This window comes from Fukomys damarensis, unplaced genomic scaffold (genome assembly GCF_012274545.1).
Source record: "Fukomys damarensis isolate Sample0158 unplaced genomic scaffold, DMR_v1.0_HiC HiC_scaffold_26, whole genome shotgun sequence".
NCBI classification, from domain to species: Eukaryota; Metazoa; Chordata; class Mammalia; order Rodentia; family Bathyergidae; genus Fukomys; species Fukomys damarensis.
Window position 1 is genome coordinate 31,707,938 of NW_022900938.1, and position 14,514 is coordinate 31,722,451.

Sequence of the window (14,514 nt, forward strand, 5' to 3'; positions counted from 1 at the left end):
TGTATGCAAATGAAACTAAATTAATTCTGGAGAACTAGAAGTTTGGTTTGTATCAAATGAAGTTTCTCAGTATTAATATTTAGTTTCAGGATCAGAATCCCACACAATAAAGTAAACAGCTTTCTTTAGAAATAATCAAAATTATTTTTGTAAGATATAGGATCAGCCACAAAGAGATGGCTTAGGTCCACTGATGTGCAACAAAAGCAGAAGAACATTTTTTTTTTTTAAGAACATGCTATTTTTAATAGATAGACCTAATAAGCTGATATTTCAAAATTGAAACACTATAAAATGGAGTCAATAACTATTACTTAATAAATATAACTATGAAATAAAATATGTAAACTCCTTTCCCCACAACTAAAAAGTGAAAATATTACAAAATGAAAAAGAAAAAAAAAACCTGCACTTTTCCCATTAACTATAAGGAGTCACAGCCAAAGAATCTGACAGAAGTGGAAAGATGACTTTTTCTCAACTTAACTAGTGGTGCTAAGCAATATTTATATAATGTGAAGATAACCAGGCTATGAGTTTATGTTTACACTACTTTTGTTCAACGAGATGGTCTTCAACTTTAATGTTACCTATTTTAAATGAAATACTATTGAAATTTAATTTTAAATTGTTGCACACTATATTTGAATTTCATATTTTTCTTTTCTATTCCATGAATGTAGGATTTTACTCTGGTTCATATATGTACAAACACACATATATTACCTGAATGAAGAAAAATTATTCATTTTACTAAATACATTCAAACCACAGTGAATGCATTTTATTATTTATTATTTTAAAGCAAAACTCTGAGCTACTATAGAAGTAGGCCTTAAATTTATATCCCTTGATAGACTTTAACTAATAGCACACACATTTTATCAATGTAAAATACCTTTTATTTAAATTTAACTAGCACTGTCATCACTGTCAAAAATGTATAGTATTAAAACATATGAAGATTGCAGTAAAAGTTAACATTTTCTAACAGGAAATAGGCCCAAATTAAGATTTAATTCTCCAAAAAATAATACATTTTATCCAGTTAATAAGAGATGAGGGTGCATGTCAAAACTATATGTGAAACACATTTTTGCTTATTAGTCCATGTTTGTCATACCCATTGAATAAATACACGAGAAAAGCTGGTCGATGTACATATCACATTTTAATCCTTTTTAAGGCTCCCCCTTCTTCTCCCCACATTGCCTTCTCTATTCCTAGGTCCCCTTCCCCGTTCTCTTAAAGGTCTACCTTCTTAGTGAAATACTTCCAGACTCTTGATCACTTTTCCTTAGTGAGTATTGTGAGCCTTCACTTACTTCTCAGGACTTTGACTTCAAATTCATTCCTTTGTTTCCCCATGGATAAATTCGTGTCTTATGTCTCAGAGCAGGGCTTGGTGGGTGGGTGGTGGTGTTGGCTGAGAACTCCCTAATCAGCTTATCCTGAACAGATGCACCTCACACCTGGTCACAAATTCTAAGTGATACTCAAACCTCTCCTTAGGACCTTCCTACATTCCTTCCAGCTCTGCTCTTCACTACTGGCCCCGTCTCATGCCAGTGTTTTCTACTGGCTCCTTTCTCTGTTGCTCACACTCATGCTGCTAAGAATAAATAGCCTACACTTCAACAGACATATTTTGTTTATATCACATCATATTTCTTAAAGTTTTAATTAGTTGGATTTGTTGCCAACATCTTAAAAGTGGAATGTCACACATTAAATTAGGATATCTTGCTTATTTAAAAAAGCAATTTGAGTATACATCTATGCATCTCACATGCTTGCACTAAACTGGAACATAATCCTGGCCGCCCCTTTCAGATGGAGCAATTGTTTTCCAGTCTGCTGTATTCTACATGTCTATTTTTTGTGTATACTTGAGTTCCCTTCACTTATGTTTCTTATTTCTTTCTGAAGGATTTTGAGTTTTCTATATTCACTAATTTGTTTCCACTGTTTCTATCATTCTTCAATTCATTATCCTTGAAGTGCTTGTGTTATATACTCTGAGTTATGGTCTATGTTGAATGCTCCTTACTGTGTTAGATACCCTAACTTCTTTTATATTCTATGTAACCATAGTCCCTGAATTTCTCATTTAGTAACACTTGCTTATGTACTTATTCCTCTATTCTCTTCACTCCTCTGTCTCAATCTATTTATTTGTATATTTATCCATTTATTTATATAATTTTTATGGTGCTGGGACTCTAACTCAGGTCCCAAACATAATGAAAAGTCCTCTAACACAGAGCTACATTTCTAGTCCCTCTCTTACTGTACTCCTAAACATTGTTAATATGGGAGGATCTGCTTTGAGTATTCCTATTCATCAGCTCTGTGCATCCCATGGGACAACCTCATATATGGCACAGGACAAAGACTTTCTCACAAATCACCATCTCCACACCATAACTTTCTTCAGACTTTTATCCTTACTTAAAACTTCATATGTCCAACTACCCACTAACCACGTTCTTTGGAAGATTTTAGTATTACTTGAAGACTTAGAACTTCAACATGTCCTCCAATCACCGTCTCCAGCTACCATTTAGCCCATCCTACAGAAACTCTTCATTTATCATAAATAATGTCATCATGCAAACCACCCAAGCCAGAAACGATAATGTCATCCTAAGCTTTTCCTTTCCTTTGATCCTTACCTCTCCTAACTAGCAAATATCTCTCTCATGTAGTCTGTTGTACTAACTTCACTATGTTTTATTTGGGCTGATGAAATAGTCTCATTGTTATTTATGGTTTTAGTTGCTTTTCTTCAAGACTTTCTTAGTTACTTTTCTTGTTACTGAGACAACATATACAACTCCAAAAATTAAAGGAGGAAAGGTTTATTTGGCTCCCATTTTGTAGAGGTTTCAGTCCACAGTTGGCTGGCTCCAAGGTAAGGTGGAGCATCTCAGAGAAGAAACAATCTATGGAATAGCAGGGCAGGCCTAAGGCAGCAAGAAGCAAGTCCAAGTAACCTTAGCAACTTATTTCTGCCCCTTTCATATTCTCTCTAGTCTACGGGGCTTAGGGTGGTGCCAAACCAATCTACGAACTGACTTAGTAATCATTCATCCTTAATCCCAGCATCATACATTCTAAATGTAGTCACCTCCGAAAAAGTCCCCACTGTGACTGCATGAGGCTTTGGGAGGCCATCTAGACACAAGCCACAGCAAGTGATACCATGCCTGCATCATCATACTCCACTATTTGTATCTGGTACAGTGTTTATTGCCCAAACACATAAAACTCCAAAACCCTGTGTATGCATGATACAAAAGTCTTATCACAATATGGCTTCTGATACTTCTTTAGCCTCATCTCACGTCACAACTCATATCTCAGTAGTGGCTCCTTGAAATCACTATTCATATTATGCCACTTTACTTGTATGAAATAGTGTCCCCTTCTCTACAATGTCTGAACTTCTGTAGTACAACCAGGCCAAAGAATGTTTCCCCTGTAGAGCGTTCTCTCCTCACCCAGACTAATCACATCTTGTCTCTGTGATCAGTGTGGCACCTCGCACCTGTCGTTACTATCTTGCTGATCATTCTGTTTGCCTAATAGATAACTAATAAAATAAATGAAGAAGGCAATTAACAGAAATATAAAGGAATGTGAGGGCCTTGGAAAATTGCAAAACAACTACCTATTTAAAATACCAGGTGCCCTTCAGATCTGCCTCATAGCAGGGACATTGTACGTTCATGCATGTATTGCTAGTATGTTGTCAATAGTAAGTATCCAATGCATATTTGTAGAGCTGGTAGAATATAAATCTATACATACGTGAATGTTACTTTTATATTTAAGAATTATATTTTCCTACTAAATGAACCATAGACAGATTGTCCAAATCAGTGACTCTCCAAGTGTGCTTCATCTTTAAATATGCTTAAAATGCAAGTTCTTGGACACTGCCTCTGAAAACCTGAAACAAACACAGAAATTCAGCAATCTGTACTTTAAAAAATACTTTATGTCATTTTGATACCTGCGAAAATTTGAAAACCATCCTCTAATTTAATGCTTAGATAAAAGTATAAATATGAATTTTAAGTGAATGTAAACATTACATGACATTATAAAATACAAGTGCTGTATTATCTTATTCTGATGATAGTTTTATTATTCTGGTATAATTATTCTGATATCATAGTGATAATAATTCTGATATCTTTTTCTGATAATAATTTTCAACCATGAACATCTTCATTAAATTTTATTGAATACTATAAAAGAGATTTCATTACCTTTGAAACGATTAAAATTATACTCTCAAACATCCAAGAGAATTTTATCTTTATGTTTACTGAGACAAAAGTTTGAATTATTCTAAAATCTTCAACTGAAACAAAGTTTATATGCACAAAATAAGGATTGATAATTTAGAAAATTATCTAGCTAATATGAGTCCTAAAAACATATTGATATTATTTGTACTTACTTTGGATAATTAACACATAAAATATGCATTTGCTTCAACTGCTACCTTATTCCACCAAGTTTGTATGTTTTCCGACCCAAGCCAGGGAACAAAGAGTTTTTCTGTGTGGTTCATTACTATTCTGTACTGGAGCTGAAATTCATTCTTTAATTTCTGGTTGAAGAGCTACGGTAATTACATAGAGTTTCACCACTCAGCAAACATCACTATAGAAACAATATACTATTCAGATTAATTAAATTAAAGGCTTTACAATATAACCAATGTTTATTATGAGCCTGTGTTTGGAAGGTTCCTCTTTTTGAAGATTAATTTTGACATAGAAAGAAGAAACATGACATAATTGCAAAGAGAAATCTTGGAAAAGTTTAATCATACTTGCAATAAGTTCTGTGTCATATTATTATCTACTATTTGAACAAAGTCCATATTTCTAACACTAGGAAAACTTCTGGAAGTTAAAAACATATGCATTATCCTTTCATTAGCAAGGATGTTAATGAATGTCAATCAGAGACTCTCCCCACCTCATATGAGTATCATTTGGAAGTTTTGTCACCTAGCGACACCCAAATCCAGAGCAATTTCTATTCATACAGCATGTGAAACCAGTGTTTGTCTCCTTTGTGCTTAGACCACTCCATCAAGAGAGTCTCCATCAATATGATGACTGAATATTCATCTAGGTAAATGTAGTTAAGATGTTATCATAGTCACTGAGTGGACTCCTTGACTTGCCATTTTTCAAAGAAAAAAATCTATTAATGACAAACTAAATAACAGTATTGGTAAATCATGCAATAATTTATTAAGCAGTTATTTTAAGTTCATAAAAATCTAATGATATGTACATAACACTGTGTGTTTGCTTTAATTTCCAGTCTATGCTCATTGCAGGATTTTAACCTTGAGTAGCAAAAAGTGGCCCGGCACTTTTCCTGTCTCCTCCCTTATCTCCTTTATCCAAATCTTTCTTTTCTGCTTCTTTGCTGTCATGATGACACGACCACGTTGCACGCGGTGTCTCTAAGACACCCGTTCATGCAAGTGCACTGCTGCTACTGCTACTCTGATTGTTCCCACACCTTGCTTCCACAGTAAATTCCCTGTAACCTCTGCCTACTGCCTTAAGACTCACACTGCTACAAGGCTCCAATTTGGTCCCGCACTCACTGCCATTTTATAAGATCCTACTCTTTCTCTAGGAAATGTCACCCTAGGAAATGTCACAGGATTTTTATTCTTTCACATTACTGATCATTTCTGCTTTGTTAAAGGGCTCTGCATTTAACGTCAGGATCACTAGGTCAGTAGACTCTCAGGGGATTTTTTTTTTTTAATCACTGGCACCAAAACTACATTGGCTATGCTAGTTCATTTGTCCCTCAGGAACTGGGGTTGCACTTTGATCAATACAGAGTTCACAGAATGGTACTTCCATGTTTAGCCACTAATGACAGCTTCTTTAACAATATTCCGGGTTGTCCCAGCAGTCATAAGCAACATTGTACATCTTCTTATATATTTTAGCAGCTGGAGAGACTCATTTCCTTGCAGATACCTCTATGAAAGTTTTCTCCCTAAAAAAGAAAGCAACTATGTCGATCATCTTTCTTGTTTCTCTCATCAAATATGATCTTTTGTTCTCTTTGACTCAGGGATTAAAATTATGTTTCTGTGCACATCCAGTTATCTGGCTGGAGGAAATTCTCACGCTGATTTTAAGGCTTCCAATTCAAGTGTCAGACTTGTGAGTACCCTGACTTTAGAAAGGTACATTGTTATAAATTCACAACCCTTATTTTGTGTGATAACTGACAGTAGAATTAATTCACATGATGACTTTTTCAGACCAGTGATAACTATCTCTTCTGCATCCAGGACATTGTGGCATATAACTCACACATCTTGTTCAGGACTGGAACAGCACAACTGCTCCAAATATTAACTGCTGTGGGCACAAAGCTTCTGCCCTCCCAGGAACTATAATCAAAGGCAAAAACTGCCTTACTCTAGGTTTTGGCCTTTCCCATGGGGTGGCTGTACCCAGTAAACAGATGATGCAAAGACACAAATACTAAATACTTTGGCTTCGATGTAGCAGCAGTGAGTATAACCACTGGAATCCAGATGTAATGTGACTCCTGAGGCAGTAGACAGAGGTCAAAGGGAAGTTAAAGCTACAGTAAGGCATGAGAACAATTACAACAGCAGCAGCAGTGACTCCAAAGGGCTGCTCCAGCTCCAAGTTCCCAGAGGCTTTGCTGAAGCATCAGTTTATTTAGATAGCAGTTTTAGCTCCCTCTTCTCAAGCCTGTCTTGCTTATAGATAGGTGTCCCGAAACGACTCCCCGTTAAATCTTCTGGACAGTTTATTTTCAGGAATCTAATAGAAGATACTCTCTGACTACCCTTAATCCTTCATGGGGGAGAAACCTCTGCTTATGGCTTTTCCAGCATCCCTTAACCCCTCTCCCACACACACTCACACAAAACAAGCCCTCTTTTCCTCACCACAGCTCTAGTCTGCCTGACTACTCACACTTAATTTTTTCTCTATTTTTCAGCCCATAATTCGTCTCAGCAGAATAAACCAAGAGTTAAATGCTTTTACTTTTATACTGGTTGAAAAATTACTAGATAGGGCTGGAGATTTAGCTCAGCAGTTCGGTGGCCTGCCTTGCAAGCGCAAGGACCCGAGTTCAATCCCCGGTACCAAAAAATAAATAAATAAAAATAAAATAAAAATTACTAGATGATAAAAAAGTTAAGGGTTGGTAGAAATGGTGAGAAATTGAACTGAGGAAATGATCGGGAACTTACAGTTGTGAAGAATTTCAATGATTAGAAGTAGATGTAGATTTCTGCAAAACATTTGTTTTTCCCTAAGGAAAAAAAAAAAAATTGTTTCTAACATTCCTGGATGTGAGCAACGGCAACAGCTCTATACTTTTATAGATTTTAAAAAACAGTGTGTCCAAACTACACGATGTTTATGAAAATAGTAAATCATTATCTATTGTTCTTTCTGGCAATGCATAAAAGTTATAAAAACTCTTATTCTATTTTTCTTACATGAGATTTACTGAGAATTTCAGATGATAAGAGGTTAAATAGTATCTCTTTTAATTATTCAACTTAAAAAGAAAACATAATAAATTTGATACTTTACTTAAGTGACATTTTTAGTGTTAAGATCCATAACAAACGTGCACTTATGTGTCTTCTACGTTTCACGCCTGAAAGTGCTAGCACTGAGCAAATTTCTCAATGTGCATTGTTTCCAGATGAGCTACATTTAGACGACTAAATCTGTAATGCAATATAACATGGTCATATTAGCCTAGTGATGCAGAAATGACCATCTGTACCACCTCAGATATAACTAAACTATAACTAAATGCCTTGTGTGGTCATTAATCTAAGAAAGCCAGTGAACCACTTTTTAAAGGAGGAGGGTAATGTAATTGATAAAGAATGAATAAAAGTGGTCATTGACCTTCACTGCTTTGTAATAAGCTTGCAAAATTGATTTGTAAACTACTTTAAAACTCAATTTCATGTACATTAAAAACTAATCAAATGACTTTGATGCAGTTCAGTGATTTTTAACTTAGCAATTTACATGAGCGTATAAAAGCTGTTATTAGAAATATGTAAGAATCCTTGCAAAACAATTATTGTCATACACTGATATTTAATCTTGTTTGTACAGATTGGTTACTCTCACCTTTGTTTACTGATCCAAAATTTAATGGTGAATTTAGTTGGTATTTATCCTTGCATTGTGTCATCTTTTACTAGAGAGATAAGCCATATTTTGATTATATTAAACTCTGCTATCTACTAGACTGCAAATTGAAATTTTACAATAATAAGTTAGCATATTTAGTACTAAAATGTTCTGTAATGGGTATTTTACACAAACTTTACTAGGTGATATGGAGCTTGAAGTTACTTGTTTTCTAGAATGAGAATAGTAATGATAGATCACAACTCTAAAAAGATGATTTGAACAATGAGAGCTGCATGAGGTATGTAGGACATAACACAGGGTTCTCTGCTTCCATGAGTATTGAATTTTTATCAGTTATTTTAGTAAACATACGGTTTACTAGTACATACAGTTCTAGAAGTTAAGATTATTTATGTGAAACAATGAAATATTCCATTTTATTCACAGTGAAAATGGAACACATCATCTGTAAAGTTTAGAAATTGTCTGTGGAAATTCATTTACCATACTCAGGCATTCTGCCAGGACAATAGCTGGATGGAGAACAAAATAGACTGGCGCCTTTGCGTACAAGGCCTTCACTCCTATTGGGGAGGGAAATGTTTACCAGAAAATCAGTAAGAGTACAACTTATCAACAGGGAGGAAAAATATGAAAAGGTGCTAACCTGGTTCAGAAGGAAGAAAAATCTTCTCTAGGGAAATAACACTGGGCCTTAAGCCTACATGAAGAGCTTGGTAGGCAGAAAGAAAAGATCAAACAGAAAGAAGTCCTGCCTCAAAGAAGCACAGGCCACCGGAGCAATGAGAAAGTCTTGTCACTGGCGTCTAAAAAGCAAGGAGCATATCTCAAATTGCAGGATGCTGATAGTTTTGTCTTCAGTCTCAAAGCAGGAAGCAGGGGTGGAGGGCAATAAACATGATGAGTTGTGAATTTATTAAATTGTAAAAATTATTTTTGAAAGATGGAAAACTGTGATGTAAATATGAAACATCATTATCATTTTATTGCAAAGAACTAGATGAGTAGTTTTAATGGGGAAGAGCAGAGGAGACGAGAGAAGTGAAAACATTAGAAAGATATTCAGGAGATAATGAACACAATTAGAGGACTGACATCAATTGGATATAAAGATTAGTGAAAGACAGAAGCATATCTAGAATGACCTTCAAGTTTCAAATTTATCTGGCAGGGTATATTATAATGTCATTCACAAGGGAGGGCTGAATTTAGAGGGACAGATTATGAGGTTGGCATTTGCTATAAAATTAGGAGGTGTCTTTAATATTTCTATGTGAATATATCAATGATGGCGTTAGATATGCAAATTTAGAACTCCGAGAAGGGGTCTGACTTAAAGATTCAAACTTAGAAGTCATTGGATAAAGGCAGAACTAAGATCTATTATGTAGGCAAGATCACTGACTTGACCGGAAGAATGAATTCAAAATAGAGAAAAGTTCATGAATTTTGAGAATTCTCTTCCAAGTGTTACAACCACCTTTAATTCACTGAAGAACAGTTGATAAATACTTTTGAAATATATTTTCAGAGATCACAATGCCTAAATATTTAAGAATGTAAGAAAATATTGTAACCCAAAGACATAAGCTGACTGGCTAGGAAAGCAGCAGATACTTATACAGCCAGAGATGATATGGGCCCCATTTAATGCCCTAGGATTAGGATTTAAAAGCTGAATTCTTGTAAACAATACTTAGAGACATTTTGCATTAGAAATTATTGTTTGGATGCTTTCTCTTATCTTTTCATATTTTTGAATTGTAGAAATTTTACATTGTGTTGTTATTTTGTATAAAAGAATTCATGCTTGATGTAATAAGCAGTAGAAATAGATAAGAAATATGCAATACACTGTAACCTACTTCCAAACTATTCCATTAAGCTAATCAATACTATAAGTTTGCACTGTGTTATTCTCTACTATTATAAAACTTATATAAAAATACAGGCTTTTCTTGTTTTTAATGAAAATATTATAAACATATGGATTCACATTTTTCATTTAACACTATTTTAACTACTTTTTAATTGAAGGATATACAAAGTTTACTTTTTAAGACTACTGTCTCAAATGTTTCTACAATATAAAATGCCATGATTTGTTCAGCCATTCTCCTACAATGGATATTAAGGTTGTTTTCAGTTTTTATGCTTTTGCAGTTTCCTATATGTGAGTTACTGTGCCAAATGAAAAACATATTTTTAAATGTAATAAATACTTGCAGCTGTCTTTCAAGCTCACCGACAAAGTGCCAGAATGGTTACCAGTTCTCTTAGTCATGAGCCATACATATTAGGAGCTTTTACTTTTTCATTTTACTGATAAACAGAAGGGTATACAACTAATATTCTCTTGTTTTAATTTGTAATTTTTATTACCAACCTGCTTATTCAGATATTTTATTGTTGACTGTCCTAAGGTCTATATATTTGTTAACTAATCCACCTTCTAATGTTTACATTTCACTGCCCTTCTGTGCATCATCCACCTTGAGATATGAATAATATTTCACGTTAAACTCTCAAATGGAAACAACAGTAACAACAAAAAGCAGGAAAAAGAAACTTCTTAACTTTACCACACACCTCTTTGGAAACCAAAAACCTTTCAAGAATTCCAAGAGGCATGAGGAGCCTCTGACTCACAGCTGACCCTGTTTTTCCAATCCAAACTCAGCTTACAGCATCATCGGCACAAACCTTCACCAAATGTGAGGGCCACTCTTGCTTCCTTCTCTTTCTCTTTCAACGTACGAACCCCTACCACACACACATACAGCAGAATCGTGCTCCACTCATTCCTCCACTTAGGCTGTGTCATTTTCTCTGTTCCTTTCTAACCAGCAGATGTATAGTGAATGAATATTTTTAGTTTATTAACAACAAAAGTTTCTTGTCATCTAAATAATGTATTCATGTCACTGAGATAATATCTACCCATCAGAGAAAACATAATTTGTGGTTTTCTTACTATTTATAGTTCATATGGGCCCAACTGTTATGCCTCATTCAATCAATAACTAAGTATCGACTACTAATTCTTTTTCCGTGGTATTTACATGTGAGTCAGCAATGTTTTTTTGTTTAAAGGATATACCCACCGTCTTGTAATGTGTTCTTTCCTATTTCCATTTGTAGGGAAACTTTTTGGGTTCAAGTTCCCTGGTCTGAGAGTTCTGTCTTACAGAAAGCAGTCCCTACCCCAAGAGGACCCTGACGTGGTCGTAATTGATTCATCTAAACACAGTGATGATTCCGTGGCCATGAAGCACTTTAAGTCTCCTACAAAGGAAAGCTGCAGTCCTTCTGAAGCAGATGACACAAAAGCCTTGATACAGCCCAGCAAATGTTCTCCCCTGGTGAATATATCTGGACCTCTTGACCATTCCTCTCCCAAAAGGCAATGGGACCGACTCTACCCTGATATGCTGCAATCAAGTTCCCAACTGACCCACTCCAGATCAAGAGAAAGCCTCTGCAGTATCAGAAGGGCATCTTCAGTCCATGACATGGAGGGATTCAGTGCTCACCCCAAGAACATATTTAGAGACCGACATGCCAGTGAAGGTATGCTGTTGTTGTTTGTTTAATTTAGAAATATATCTTCATGAGTAGTGAAGGGTTATTTTCATATTGATTTTAATATCAACATTAATCTTCGTGCCTTGGAAGAAAACTTGTGATTAAACCCTATTAAAAGTGTAGGTCTTACATTGAGTTGTTTTTAATTTTCTCTTTGAACCCTAGTGAGTAATTTGGTTTCTTCTGGCTTCTTTATCTGTGTTTCTGATATAATATGATAACCATTTATTTGCCCATTACATGGAGTGCTAAGTAATTGATGCTTAATATAAGATGGGTCTAGGTGACAAACATTCTCATCTCAAGTGTGATTAATTTGCTATGTTTAACAAATGATCACATCCAGATAAGATAAAGTGATGTGCCATAGTCACAGGGCTATGTTTTCCATGAACTGTCCCCAAATGGTGAATTGGGGAGAGGACACGCCATGCAACTTGAAAAATAAAGTGAGAATTTATCTACTTCTCCCTGGCTACTCTCTGTGTGTACAATCTCATGTTAGCCAGTGGTGAAAGTAGGGAATCTTTAAAAACATCCACAGAAACAATTCATTATTGACACGATAATGGATAACACTAGCAGAGTATTCAGTATGCCTAAGGCAATGCAAGTGATTAAGACACTTCAAATCTCTTTAATTTTCCTAGCAACTGTGTAAATTAGGAACCAGTTTAAGTCCCATTTTATAGAAGAGAAATTAAGGCTAAGTTATATTAAACAAATAACTGACCCAAAGTTACAGAACTAATTAGTCAGTGTCAGTTTGGCTTCAAAGCCAGGTCTTCCTGTCTCTAGAGTCCACAGTTGAATCCATGCTACGTTTTTCCTCCTGCCCTCCTGTTTCCTGAGATCTCACTATGAGAAGGATCTGTGAGTCACTGTACTCCTGCAGCATGTCTGAGAATCATCTTCATGGATACCTCATACCCAATTCTCTGATTCACACCGATTTGGCTCTTAGGAGACCTGCTGTCCTTTGGTAATCATCTCAGCCAGTGGAGTCATCACCAATGGTGCTGCCAGTTGTCTTTTTAAAACGGAAATCTTATCATACGGCTCCTCAGTAAGGGCAGAACTAGGGGCTTCACTAAATGAACAAGTGCTTGCAAAGATTTGGTTTTTGACCTTCCAAGGCTGCCTCCTCTAATATATACTCTGCTCTAAGCCTCACCAAGATAGTATGCAGGTGCTCAAAAACTTATCATGACTTTTCCTCCTGGATGATATTGTTCTACCTAAAATGCTCTTCCACTTAGTTTCTTTTCACACTACACTCACCTGCAGGCACCTATTTCTCCCTTTCCAAGCCACAAGAATTAAATATTTCACACTTGAATGTTCAGAGCTCATGTATTCTTTTTCTAAAGCCCATATATGTATATACACTATATGCATGCTACATATATAATATGTATTATATTGTATATGTATTGCATCTTATACATATACTATGGATAGACATACACATAGACAACTATGCTGCTGTGAGTGACCCTAGCCTGGGCAGCCCTGCAGAGTTATCTGCAGTCTTATCAGACGTATCTGTCCATTTATGGCAGATAATCAACAAATGTTGGTTTGATACTGAGGAGACCATGTTTAAATTTACGTTCCCAAATTACAAACATCAAGAAATGAATTATCTGTTCTGCAATACTCTGAACTTAAACCAATGCTTTAGGTTTGAATCATATAGAAGAAAGACCGTGATGAAGTAGAAAGGGCAAAAAAGTTGAAAGAAAATTCAGCAAGATAAATTAAAATCTCCAAACAGAAGTAACATTTTGTTATGAGATAGTTATGAGAAACTGCATATCGTACTTCACAAGGGCAATTAGGCCACCCATTTTAATCTGCAGCCCAAAGAAGGTCAAAGGGAAAATAATATCAAAGACAATTCCCAGACTGGATAATCATCTAAAGAATTATTCCTTCTAATAATGGTAGACTACGTATTCCCTGCCAGAAGGAAACCTATGTAATTTGACCCTTAAGCAATGGATCCTATGGCTAAATAACTACCATAAATTCAATAAGGAAATTCAAATGAGCAATGTATTTTTTAGTTAGTCCAGCTAGCATAATCATCTTTGGAAAACATATCAATTCTTCAGAGTGTCCTTTTAGACATTTCTCCTGTAACAACTTGAGTTACAAGGTTAACATTCAGCAACATTAAATTTGAAAATTTAACTGATATATAACCAGTACACCCTTAGAATCCATCCTTGTTTTGACAGCTGCTCTCTGTAGTTTAGACCAGGTTTTATAACTTTATTGCTTTCAGTCTATGTGGTCTCCATTCAGTGCACAATTAACGATATAATTATAGGAAAAGAACATCGAATATTTATTTTTCAGTACCAATACTATGATAGACATTTGATCCTAAGAGCACCCTCAGTTTCCTTTTCTACCCTTCAGAAAATGTATCACTTCCTTGGGATGCAGCAGTCACCATGTGACTACAGATTATCAAATTTAGAGGGCATCTTGTACTTTGGTTTTCCCAAAATTTAAGTTATAAAAATCATAGACATAGAAGAAACTATATCTTCTATGGTAACATAATTTTATAAATTTTTAAAACTGAAGTATTGATTAAAAATATATGGAGAAACCATACAATTGGTTTAAACTTTATGAATCCATTAAATGGAGCTAACGGGTTAATTTCTACATGCACCAATTTTGTGTT

General features: G+C 35.2%; 1 protein-coding gene across 8 annotated transcripts in view; it reads left to right on the forward strand.

The window, feature by feature from the left end:
* Kcnh7 (potassium voltage-gated channel subfamily H member 7) overlaps nt 1-14,514 on the forward strand; it is a 434,113-nt gene that overhangs the window by 280,939 nt on the left and 138,660 nt on the right. For all 8 annotated transcript variants that reach the window (XM_010606854.2, XM_010606860.2, XM_033756284.1 and 5 more), the window contains one exon: nt 11,370-11,798. In XM_010606854.2, the coding sequence (XP_010605156.1) occupies nt 11,370-11,798 (429 nt within the window). The remainder of the gene's footprint in view (nt 1-11,369; nt 11,799-14,514) is intronic.